Genomic DNA, 12,385 nt, shown 5'->3' on the forward strand with positions numbered 1-12,385 from the left:
GACTCAAATGTTGATCTCTCCTGTAGACACCCTCACAGAAACATTCAAAAATAATGTTTTACCAGCTATCCAGGCATCCCTTGGACCGGGGGTTCCCAACCCCCGAGCCGCGGACTGGTATTGGTCCGCGGCCTGTTAGGAACTAGGCCGCACAGCAAGAGGTGAGTAGCAGGTGAGCCAGCCAGCGAAGCTTCATCTGCCGCTCCCCATCGCTCGCATTACCACCTGAACCATCTCCCCCCACCCCCTTCCATGGAAAATTTGTCTTCCACAATACCAGGTCCTGGTGCCAAAAAGTTTGGGGACCTCTGCCTTAGACCAGTCAAGTGATACATAAAATGAACTGTTGCTCTCGCCTTGGAAGATGGGCTTCCTTTTGGAAGTTTTGTACCTGAGCATTTGCTTCAAAGGACACAGGGCCACTGCTGGCATTTCATAGCATCTGCTATTTGGTGATTAACTCATCCAAAAGAGAAAGGACTTTCAAGGAGCTGTGTGGTTTCTTTCCTGCCAAAGCAAAGGTCCCACTTGCCAGGACATTCCACCTGGCAGAGGGCCCACCTCTTTAATGCACCCGGGGAGCAGGCAGGGAATGGGCAATTTTGTCTGTTTATTTTAAGACACACACCAGTTATGAAGCATTTGGATGAGCCATGAATACTTGGTTCCCTCTTCAGGTCTAAACCCAAGAAGGATTTAGAATGAAATACATTTGGCAGCACTCTGTATGCTGCACATGGGAAGAAACGAGCTATTTGTGGCTGCTAAAAATAAACATTTCTGGTTTGTTCCTCTGCAAGTCCAATCAGATGCTGCTGGAGCCTGATAATGATGAGGCTGAGTTCAGCCTATCTTTCCTACTCAGCCTGCCCTCCTGCCTTAAGTGTATAAAGCTCAACTGACCAAGAGATGCAGATGGTGCCCTCCCTCTAGGCATATATCTTTTTGAGTTAGTGTTTTCATTTTCTTTGGATAAATACACGAAAGTAGAATTGCTGGATCATAAGATAGTCCTATTTTAAAATTTTTGAGGAATCGCCATACTGTTTCCCACAATGGCTGCACCAATTTACATTCCCACCAACAGTGCAGAAGATTTTCTTTTTCTCCACATCCTCACCAATATTTGTTGTCTTTTGATCATAGCCATTCTGACAGGTGGGAGGTGATATCTCATTGTTGTTTTGATTTGCATTTCCCCAATGACTAATGATGTTGAACATCTTTCCATCTACCTGTTGGCCATCTGCATGTCTTCTTCGGATATAAATGTCTTTTTAGATCTTCTGACCGTTTTTTAATCAAAAAAATTGTTTTGTTATTGAGTTGTATGAATTCTGTACATATTTTAGATACTAGTCCCTTATCAGATATATGGTTTGCAAATATTTTCCCTCATTCAGTAAGTTGCTTTTCCATTTTGTTGATAGTTTCCTTTGCTGTGTAGAAGATTTTTAGTATGATATATAGTTCCATTTGTTTATTTTTGCTTTTGTTGCTTTGCTGGTGTCAGATTAAACAAGTCATCACCAAGACCTATGTCAAGGAGCTTACTGCCTATGTTTTCTTCTAGGAGTTTTATGGTTTTAGGTCTTATGTTCAAGTGTTTAATCCATTTTGAGTTAATTTTTGTGTATGGTGCAAGAGAGTGGTTGAATTGAATTCTCTTGCGTGTGACTGGCCTGTTTTCCCAACACCATTTATCGAAGAGTCTGTCCTTTCTTCATTGTATATATTCTTGTCTCCTTTGTGGTAAATTAATTGACCACATATATGTGGATTTATTTCTGGGCTCTCTATTCTTTTCCACTGATCCATATGTCTGTTTTTATGCTAGTGCCACACTGTTTTGGTGACTCTACCTTTGTAGTATAGTTTCAAGTCAGGGACTGTGACACTTCCAACTTTTTTCTTCTTTCTCAAGATGGCTTTTGCTATTCAAGTTTGTGTGTGTGTGTTTGTGTGGTTTCATACAAATTTTAGGATTATTTGTTTTATTTCTTTAAAAATGCCAATGGAATTTTGATAAGGATTGCATTGAATCTGTAGATTGCTTTGGGTAGTATGGAAATTTTAAAAATATTGATTCTTCCAATATGTGAGCATAGAATATCTTTCCATTTATTTGTGTTTTCTTCAAGTTCTTTCATTAACATGTTTTAGTTTTCAATATACAGGTCTTTAACCTCCTAGGTTAAATTTATCCCTAGGTAAATTTTGCTTTCATTCTTGTCTTTTTCTGAATTTAAAACGAACTGTAAAATGTGTTTATCCATTATTTCATTTTTGTCTTTTCACTCTAATGTATAGTGAAGAAAGCCACAAAACCTTCTGCCTGAGACTTCATCACATTTGTTTGCCATGCTCCATATGCAATTTTAAAGATAGTCAATGAAGTTAGTTGAACGCTTATGAGTCATACTTAAGTAGTTGTAGTCAATATATTTTAAATGAATCATCATAAATTCCACAGATATATTTCTATATTGACCTTTACTTGAAAACTTTATAAGCAAATAAATTTGATATTTCCTTTTATTTGTAGCCTTGTACTTAGAATTAGATATTGTCTTTAAGAATTTGTAAGTGATTACTTGTTAGCTCTAGTATCAAACCTATGTAAAATATTGGAAAATAAAATACTATGAAAAATTACATCCTATTATAGTGTAATGAGACAACTATAAATATATTTAAGTAAAAACTTATCTTTTTATTTTGAAGACAAACAACTTGACTTGAAGATGATATTAAGCGTAAAATTATTGCAAATGAATTCTGTATATGTCCAAATAATATGCACAGCTCATTAGCATAAGGGTCTTTGGTAAGTCAACTTCTGAGTTCTTTAATATTATAACAAAATGGTTTAGTTGTTCAAAGATTTATCAAAGCTACTTATTTTGTAACATGGGTCCTATGTAACAACGTCTAGAGTGAATATACTCAGGTGGCCCAGACCAAAACCGTTATCCATTTTCTCTGGTTGTATAGTGATGCTATAATCAATCATGTGACTGTTTGCTAGAAATCAGCATAGGCTAGACAATCATTTACAGAGCAGTCATACCGCAAGTCAGTACTCACAGCTGGAGAATATCAGCGGACAGGAGTGCTCATCCATGGGGAAGTTGTGCAGCTGCAGCTGGCATTCCGCATTTATGGTGAGCCTGTGGGGGAGCCAAGCATCACTCTTGTGGCCAGCCAGCGACAATCTAGCAAAGGCCCTAAGCAAAGCCAGGGGCGGTCACATTACTACCATGTGGGGAGCAGGGGCCTGGGGTGGCCACATAGAGCTCACTCTTAGCAGGGGCACCATCCATTCAATATACCACTTGGGTTTTTTTGTGTTGTGTTACTTTATTTTACTTTTAACTATCAGAAGCAGAGGAAGTTTCCGTTATTAAAATTCCTGACTGTGTCTAGAAATATAAGCCAAGTAAGAGAGGAAACAAATCAAAACAATATGTCCTTGTTTTCATATGTCTTTGTTTCAATATGTCCTTGTTTTCATATGTCCTTGTTTCTTATGTCCTTGTTTTTAATCTGTTTGACTGAATTAAATCCTTCCTCCATTTTGAAAATGGTATCTTTGCCTAAATAGGTATAATGTCAAGTTCATCCACTTGTAGGGAAGATTTCATATTTGGCTAACTCCCCTACTTGACTAGGCAGGTCGTGGCTGCACTAAATGTGTGCATTGCATCTTTTCAAAGCAGACATTCCTTGGGTCAGAGTTTCTATAAAGGATCGCAGGACTGGCCATGTCTCTATTCTGGTTTGCTGAAGCTCACCTTCATTTCAGAGTCTCATTTATATTCCTTTAAGAATTGATGAGGAAATAGCTATTACAAGCTCCTCTTCTCCAAATGTAACTAACTCATCAGCTGAGCCAGGAGGACACAGGGGCCTGGTCAGAGGTATTAGAGAAATGACATTCCCCTGCAGCATGCTGAATCAAAATGCTTTTTAGGCTTTCAGGAGGAGATACACACAGGTAGGTGGCTCCTAGAATCTGGTGCCCAGAGGGAAGTTTGGGGTTGGAAATGAATGTGGGAATGAATCGTCAGCGTGTATATGGCTTTTAAAGTCTTAGGAATGGATGAGCTAAGTCAGCAGGAAAGTGGAAAGTGGGTAAAGTGATGGGGAAGTCCTAAGGCAGGAGGAGCAGAATGAGGAGAGGCTGTGTCAGGAACAGGACAGGAGGTGCAGGAAGCAGCTGTAAAGCAGCAAAGCCAGTGAGACAGAGATAATCAGCACAAGGCACTCAGTCCAGTGCTCTGGAGAGGGCTCAGACGCTGGGAGAGCAGGGTCCAGACGCCACTGTCCTTGATCCCAACGCTGGGTGAGCAGAAAGACTGGTTTAGGTGCAGGGCATTCTATGGTATGTTGCAGCCATGTATTCAGTTAGACTCAGATCTCCCTAGCGGAGAGACTATTAAGAGATACAGTCCCAAGTTCAAACCCGGGTAACACTAGTTCCCGATGGAAACTTTGGGCAGGTAGTTTTATTCACATCTTTCAAACACAGCCCCTCTTACTTTGCTGGGTTTCTGTGAGGACAGCCAAGAGGACTCATTACAAGGTAGCTGCAACTTCCATTAGGGATGCATTAGGGAACACCCTCTGTGCTCTTTTGTTCCTTGTGGTCTCAAATTTGGCTATAATTTCATTTTTCAATTAGTACACCAAGACATCTTTATTTTCTTAGCTGAATGGTCCTGTGGATTAAACATATTAAAGATAATTTCCACAGCGCACTTACAGCAGAAATGGATTCTGATGAAGGAAGGAGTTTATATTCATTGCAGATCATTTGTATGTCTTTATTTATACATAACATGGGATTAGGAAAAACTTCCTCAAGACCCAGTAGCATGTTGAACATGAGAAGTGATAGAACTTAGCAATGAAAAATAGGGTCCCATTCCTACAATGATCTAAATTAAAGTCGCCAATATCAGACCATCAGTAGCATCTCACCTTAAAGTGTAAAGGATTTTCCCATCATTCCAAATTCTGAGGAGCTGATTAGGGGTGGTGATCCAGTGAGCCTCTGCAGTTTTGGAATTGCGGAATATTGTATCTGGAATCCATATTAACCCCACCATGTTGCTGTTCAGAGTAAGTATTTTCATTGTGCTGTTGAACCGAAGGCGACTGTCGGTCCAGGTCTGGGCAAAAAATATATCAATTTGGTATTCCTGAAACAGAGCAAAAGGAGGGGCAAGACATTTCTATTAGTGGATTTTCTGCAGGCTTTGTTTTCTTTCTCAGGAGTATGGTTCTCCTTATGTCTGCATCCTCACCTGCCCACATCCCTTTCTGTTAGTGCTTAACACTGTGCCTGGATCAACGTGATGGACATTCAATAAAGGTAACAGATATTATTTGTCAACAGTGTGATAACATATGTGAAAATGTTCTGTAAATCATAAATTGTAATAAACACATAAAGTGTGGTGAGGGGGCAAGAGGTAGTAGAATACAATTCAGAACATAGATGCAGACTCTCCTATATCCCTAAGTCCAAGCTCTGGCAGGTAGCAAAATCTACCATTCTCTAATCTGTAAAATGGTTAGAATAGTAGTGCCTACCTCCTAAAGGGGTTATATGGAAGGAAATAAATAGTTAAATAAAAAGCTCTAGTGCCTGGCATAAAACAAATTATCCAGAAAGTATTAGCTCAGATAATAATTATCATTTTCACTCAAGAGCCTTCTCAGATAATACAACGCAAATCAAAAAGCAAAAAATAAGCAATGACAAAAAAAAATAGAGCTGATAGACACCCAAGCCGAATGCTGATTCTGATAAAGGGCTGATGGCACTCAAATTACTTCTGTAACTGGAAGCAACCCCAGTATTTACAGCATTTAGATACAGGATGGGGCTGACGTCACTGTGAGACATGGAGAAATGTCTTGAGCCTGGACCACCTCAGAGGCTCCTCCCATAATCACAGTTTTAAAGGATTAGCCTTAGATCCATAGTAAGGAGGAGCTAGAGGAAGATTGTTAATGATTTAAATATCTTTCATAGTTTCTTTACATATTAGATATTATAAATGAATTACTTTTACAGAGTTCAGTAATTTTCAACAAATCCCATATTTATCCTTTTCATTGAGTTTCTGATTTAAAGAACCTTTTAAAGGTAATTCAACAGACCAAATCCAGCCTTTTATTAACTTATCCCCTATGTCAGGCCCTGAAAACCATTGAAGGCCCAGAACTGTGCCAATAGGAAAAGCCCCTGCCTTCACGGGGCTTATATTCCAGTCAGGGAAAACAGGCCTTAAACAGACAATTAAGGTGAAAAAACATGACATGTCGGATGCATTGACTGCTATTGACTATGCTTGGTAAGTTAACACAAGAAAGAAATTATCTCAGAGGATAATTGGCTGGTTTGAAAGCAGTTATGAAAGTATGAACAGGGACTGTTGCCTGCCATTCCAGTAAGCAAAGAATGTTGCCCCAATTTCCAGTTTTACAAGGACCAAGCCATCAGCCCCTGTAGCGGTGTGCCCTGAGGGGAATTCAGGATGGAGAATAACAGGAAGTATTTTGTGCTTTGGAAACTGGCCCTAGATAGTTAAATGCATATTTAAGGAATAATGTCAATGAACCTAGATTCTTACATCTTCCCATACATAGAAAAGCACCAAAATCATTAACCTGAAATATCTGTTCTTTGTAATTAGCAGTGATCTTTTGATGTTTGACTACATTTTTTCCCAGCAAAAGTCTATGTATCCTGGCTTCTCCCTTAACTCTTCAGAGCAGTTCCTCAGAGCTATCTGAAAGGCTGTCTCCCAGGCTTAAGTCCTCAGTAAGATCCCCAGATAGTAACTTGCAACTTTTAGGTTGTGTGTTTTTCTTTAGTTGAAAAAAGAGAAAAGAAAGATAAAACAAACACTGATTCTTGTAGGAATGGAAGAAGCAAATGTTTCTCACCCTATCAGTAAATCAAAGACTCAAGAAATGCTTTGACTGTTAAAAGCCTATTGAAACTCACCTTTGCAGAAATAATCAGACCCATTGCTAAAAGTCTCTAAATGGGTTAAGTTGTCATGATGCAAAATCTTTGTGCAAATATGGCTCCAAGGACAAGTGACTAATATATGACTCTTCCACTGAACACTGATAGGACCAAGGTGTCTGTACTTTTTAAGAGAAAAATTAAAGGTGAGAGTGAAGGCAAAGGGTTGGGTAGAGGCAGTGGCATTGAAAACAAAGGCATACCATGGATCTTGGAATCATGTTGACACAAGATCTATGCAACTGTTAAACTGGCCTATCAGGTAAGAGGCTGGCTAGGTTTTGAGAGAGTTCTACTGCCAAAGGAACCTCAAGTCAGGAAAATATGTCTGTGACTATTTGAGACTTAGATGTACTCTTGCATTTTTTTCTGTGATGGGTAGATCGTGGCTTGGAAAAGCTGATTAGACCCCAAAGGAGGCTTATTCTCCAATGTTAACTTTTCCATGGCCAGAACAGTTAATGGAAAAGGAAAACTCCCAGACAATGGAGTCAAGAGCCAAGGAGAAGAGTTCTTGGGAGCCCAACTCTGGGAACAGAGTTAAAGCTTAATCAAAGACACTCTCTTCCCAGGGAAGAGAGCCCACTCAGGATCTGCCCACTGGGGTCTCAGAATTGCTGCAAACCAGTGGGTTGATTGTGATTATCCTGGCCTTTCTTCATCCTTGTAGCTATACTCTATATGTGGGTGTGGGTTAGATAGCTTTTCTTTTCAGTTTAGAGGTCAGTGGATTAAGGAAAGCCTTGTGCAAACTTGATGTGAAGATGTACACATACAGGTAACCATGACGTTGGGGATGGGACAGGGTGGACCTTTGGGGTTACCTCAACTGAAGAAGGGAGGAGTGTGTCTGTTCTGATGAGGGAGAGACAGAACATTTGGCAGCTAAAGACAGATCATGGTGGTCATTGGTACTATTCACCAAGTATTGCAGCATCCCTCCTTGTGGGCACATGATAGATTCACATGCTCCCATTTTAGGCCCTGAGAGACTGTGCCCACATGATCAGTGTTCAGATGATTCACACCAGATATGTAATGTAGGTGAAAAGGTAGAGAGAGTGGGATGCAGGGGTGGGGGCTGCGGTCCTCACTGAGGTGACTTAGAACAAGACCTCAGTGAGGTACAGGAGTGAGCTGGGCAGATAGGTGCCTCCCTTGCTAGGGCCCTGAACACAAGAAGCAGGAAGGTCAAAGACACTCTTGAGAAGCAGGAATAATGCTGTGGTACAGATTCAGCCAAATGGGGCAGGGGAGCAGACCCCTCACCTCCTTGATGGCAAGATTTTAGCCAAACAATGATGATTGCTGACTATAAAATAGAGACTATATTTGAACAGAGAACATGAGAACACACTCAAAACTTTAAATAAAATTCAGGCTGTGAGAATAGCCAGTACATCACATATAGGTATCTAAACAAATTACTTCCTTTTTCCCTTTAACACTGGGTTATTGGGTAAAGGAATAAGGAGAGAAGGATAAAGATGTTCTCAACAGGGCCAAGGCCCACCAATCATGTGGGTAATGATAGCCAGTAAAGACTGTTTTCTGTAAAGGCCTCAAGTGTATTTTGGAAAGAATCTAAAACCAACCAGATTTTTTAAAATCCCTATATTATATCAGGGATATTGAAACTCAGAAAACTTCAATAATTTTGCCAAAGTTACCAAAGGACTCCAAGTAAAAATTTCCAAGTGGGTCTTTTTATTGTTTAAAAATGAAAAATCAGAAAGTCTCCTGATGACCAAATAGTCCTCCTCTTTACGCCCTTTCCCTACTTATCTTCTCTGCTTTCCATCCCCATTTATGTCCCTTCACAGTACTTTTTAAAATGCAGATCTGAGGGCTTCCCTGGTGGCGCAGTGGTTGAAGGTCCGCCTGCTGATGCAGGGGACGCGGGTTCGTGCCCCGGTCCGGGGGGATTCCGCGTGCCGCGGAGCGGCTGCACCCGTGGGTCATGGCCGCTGGGCCTGCCTGTCCGGAGCCTGTGCTCCGCAACGGGAGAGGCTGCAGTGGTGAGAGGCCTGCGTACCGCAAAATAAAATAAAATAAAATAATAAATAAAATGCAGATCTGAGAAGGGTAAATCATATATCAAGCTAGGCAGCATCACCTAAAGTCACTCCCATGAGACACAGATGCTTTTGTACCCACCACACACTAACTATTAAGACAGACAATAATGATTTTCTGCTAGGGGGTAAAACGAGGCCTGAGAGGTTAAGTAACTTTCATCAAGTCACACAGCTGCTAAGTACCAATTGTGCCAAACTATATAGTCAAAATCTTCTTCCCAGGAGAAAAGGGAATCCTCCTACACTGTTGGTGGGTATGTAAATTGGTGCAGCCACTGTGGAGAACAGTATGGAGATTCATTAAAAAAATAAAAATAGAGGGTTTCCCTGGTGGCGCAGGGGTTGAGAGTCCGCCTGCTGATGCAGGGGACGCGGGTTCGTGCCCCGGTCCGGGAAGATCCCACATGGCGCGGAGTGGCTGGGCCCGTGAGCCATAGCTGCTGAGCCTGCGCGTCCAGAGCCTGTGCTCTGCAACAGGAGAGGCCGCAACAGTGAGAGGCCTGTGTACCGAAAAAAAAAAATAGAACTACCATTTGATCCAGGAATCCCACTCCTGGGCATGTATCTGGAGAAAACCATAATTCAAAAAGATATATGCACCCCCAGTGTTCACGGCAGCACTATTTACAATAGACAAGACATGGAAATAACCATCCAGTGACAGGATAAAGATGTGATGTATGTATACACACACACACAATGGAATATTACTCAGCCATAAAAAAGAATGAAATAATGCCATTTGCAGTAACATGGATGGACCTAGAAATTATCACACTAAGTGAAATAAGCCAGACAAACACAAATATCATATCACTTATATGTGGACTCCAAAAAAGGATACAAATGAACTTATTTACAAAGCAGAACAGACTCACAGACATAGTAAACAAATTTATGGTTACCAAAGCAGGGGTGGGGGAGGGACAAATTAGGAGGTTGAGATTAACGTACACACACTACTATATATAAAATAGATAAACAACAAGGACCTACTTTATAACACAGGGAATTATACTCAATATCTTGTAATAACCTATAATGGAGGAGAATGTAAAAAAGAACATATATACATACATACATACATATATATATACACATATATATATGTAGCCATATCACTTTGCTGTACATCTGAAACTAACAACATTGTAAATCAACTATATGTCCACAAATTAAAAAAAAAAATCTGCTTCCCTGGATGTGAGTGAGAGCAGCTGCAGCAGCTGCAATCTAGTTGCCAGATATGGGAACCACCACCAGGCGGTGAAGAAAGAACACCGGTGTGGGCATCCACTCCACTTTTGCCCTGCTTACAAACTGTGTGAGATTATTCACCTTCCTTGGCCTTTGATTCTTCCTCTGTAAAATGGGAGAGTTGGGTTAGATTAAATATAAGAATGCTTCCACCTCTAACATTTTATATTTCCACATCACTGCCTGGAGTTAGCTTTTCAGTGCTGAAAGTAATTTTTCTGTAGGGGAACTATTTTTCTGTAAGGAAAGGGCTCACACCATGATGCCCTAAGGAAGGGTCTGCAGGGTTTGGAGGGATTCTCTCTTTATTCTGAAGTCCTGCCACAAACGCCAACTCAAGAAGACAGAATGTGGATGGTGTGCGTTGGTGCCTGGTGTGGATGTTTTATTGTGTTTACATTTGACTAAATGTTGGAGAAACACTTGCCACCCACAAAGTAATATTTTTATGTCTCTCATAAACTTTCTTTGTAACTGCATTAATCATCTTTCCTGCAGAGGAAAAAAAAATCATTCTTACAATGTCTATCTAAAACAACATTTTACATAACTCATAAATAGCTGTGAAATTAATGTGTCTGAAATACTAATAACTGCAACAGGTGAAAAATGTGCAACATCCCCAACTTAAACCTTCATATTTGTGGAGAGCCTATGCTGATAATTTGTTTTAATAATTGGAGGGCTCAATGATTCCTAAACAGGCCAGCAGTGTGTGGAGCATTTTAACAAAACAGAAGAAAAATTATGATTCTTCATGCTATCTCTCTGTAATTTCTAGAACACTAGAAATTTATTTTCTAATGCTTTTCTCCTTTCCTTTACCAAGAAGAGGGCCATATGGAAAGATGATAGATTAATAAAAGACAGGGACTTGGAGACAGGAGGTTACAGGAGACACACACTCCAGGGCACAGGCGCTCTCCCTCCATCCCAGCACATCAGGTCACCGCCTGGAAGGTGACAGACAAATCCTTTAGTATTGGAAGTCACTGGCAGCTTTCTTTGTAAAATGGAAATTACAGGCCCATGCCGGTTAGACTTTGTTCAAATGCCTCAGTTAAAAATGTATAATATGTAATGATGATTAGAATAAAATGATTTTTATTTCTTCATTATCAGGTATGGAAGCATAACAAATATATATTTTTGGTGTTACTTCCTCAAATTCATCATAGGAAACAAGGCTTTACAGCTGGCCTCCATTTCTCCCCCAGAGACCTGCTCCAGCCCTGCCTCCAGATCTGCAGCCTCCGGGGCTGCACCTGCCCTGTTTTCATCCCTGAGTTCCCTGAACATCCTTCCCACTAACCCCAGGCTCCTCCAGTCTTTGGAAGCCATTCACGCACTCCAACATGTAAGCCCTACTCTGTGCTGGACATGAGGCTATGTTTATATAAAGACAGATGCAATATCCTTGCCTGCAGGAGCTTGGGCCCACAGCATGTGGAGAGGGTGTGATGCTCCACCTGGCACCCAGGCAATATGAGGGCCGCCTCCAGGAAGCCAGAGAGGCCCACCCAGGTGGTACAGGGGGCTCTGCAGGGACCAGGCCTCCCATCTGGTCCTGGAACCACTGGGCAGAAAGTGGACAGGTGATGGGTGTATCCATCAGGGAGGACTATATCAAAGCTGAGAGGAGTGACACCAATTCAGGGAGAGTGGGTTGTGAAAAGTATTTGTTACAAGGATCACCCATAGGAGCATCAGGAAACCAGGTAACCTCAAGATGCAACAGGGAAACATGGTGCCCTCCTGAGCAGGTCCAGGACTTGTCACCTGATACTAATGTAACCTAGGGCTCTTTTTAAGAAAAGGATATATAAATATAAATATAATATTAAATAAAATATATACATTTATTTTGAATGAGAAAAAAACATAAATACTCAAAAATTGCAAATGCCACAAAAATCACAAAACCTGGGAAAAATAGATTTTATTTTTATTTGCTAACTGGCCCACTTTCATCATACTCACAAGTCCTATATCTTTTGCTTGCTTG

The 12,385-nt window shown here is 40.8% G+C and overlaps 1 protein-coding gene across 1 annotated transcript in view; it reads right to left on the bottom strand.

Annotated features, from left to right (window-relative positions):
* Positions 1-12,385, bottom strand: part of GABRG3 (gamma-aminobutyric acid type A receptor subunit gamma3) — a 650,507-nt gene that overhangs the window by 74,465 nt on the left and 563,657 nt on the right. The window contains exons 4-5 of the mRNA XM_032624570.1: positions 4,984-5,204; positions 3,088-3,170 (exon numbers count right to left, since the gene is read on the bottom strand). Of these exons, the coding sequence (XP_032480461.1) occupies positions 3,088-3,170; positions 4,984-5,204 (304 nt within the window). The remainder of the gene's footprint in view (positions 1-3,087; positions 3,171-4,983; positions 5,205-12,385) is intronic.

The sequence above is a fragment of the Phocoena sinus genome, chromosome 2, assembly GCF_008692025.1.
Source record: "Phocoena sinus isolate mPhoSin1 chromosome 2, mPhoSin1.pri, whole genome shotgun sequence".
NCBI lineage: Eukaryota > Metazoa > Chordata > Mammalia > Artiodactyla > Phocoenidae > Phocoena > Phocoena sinus.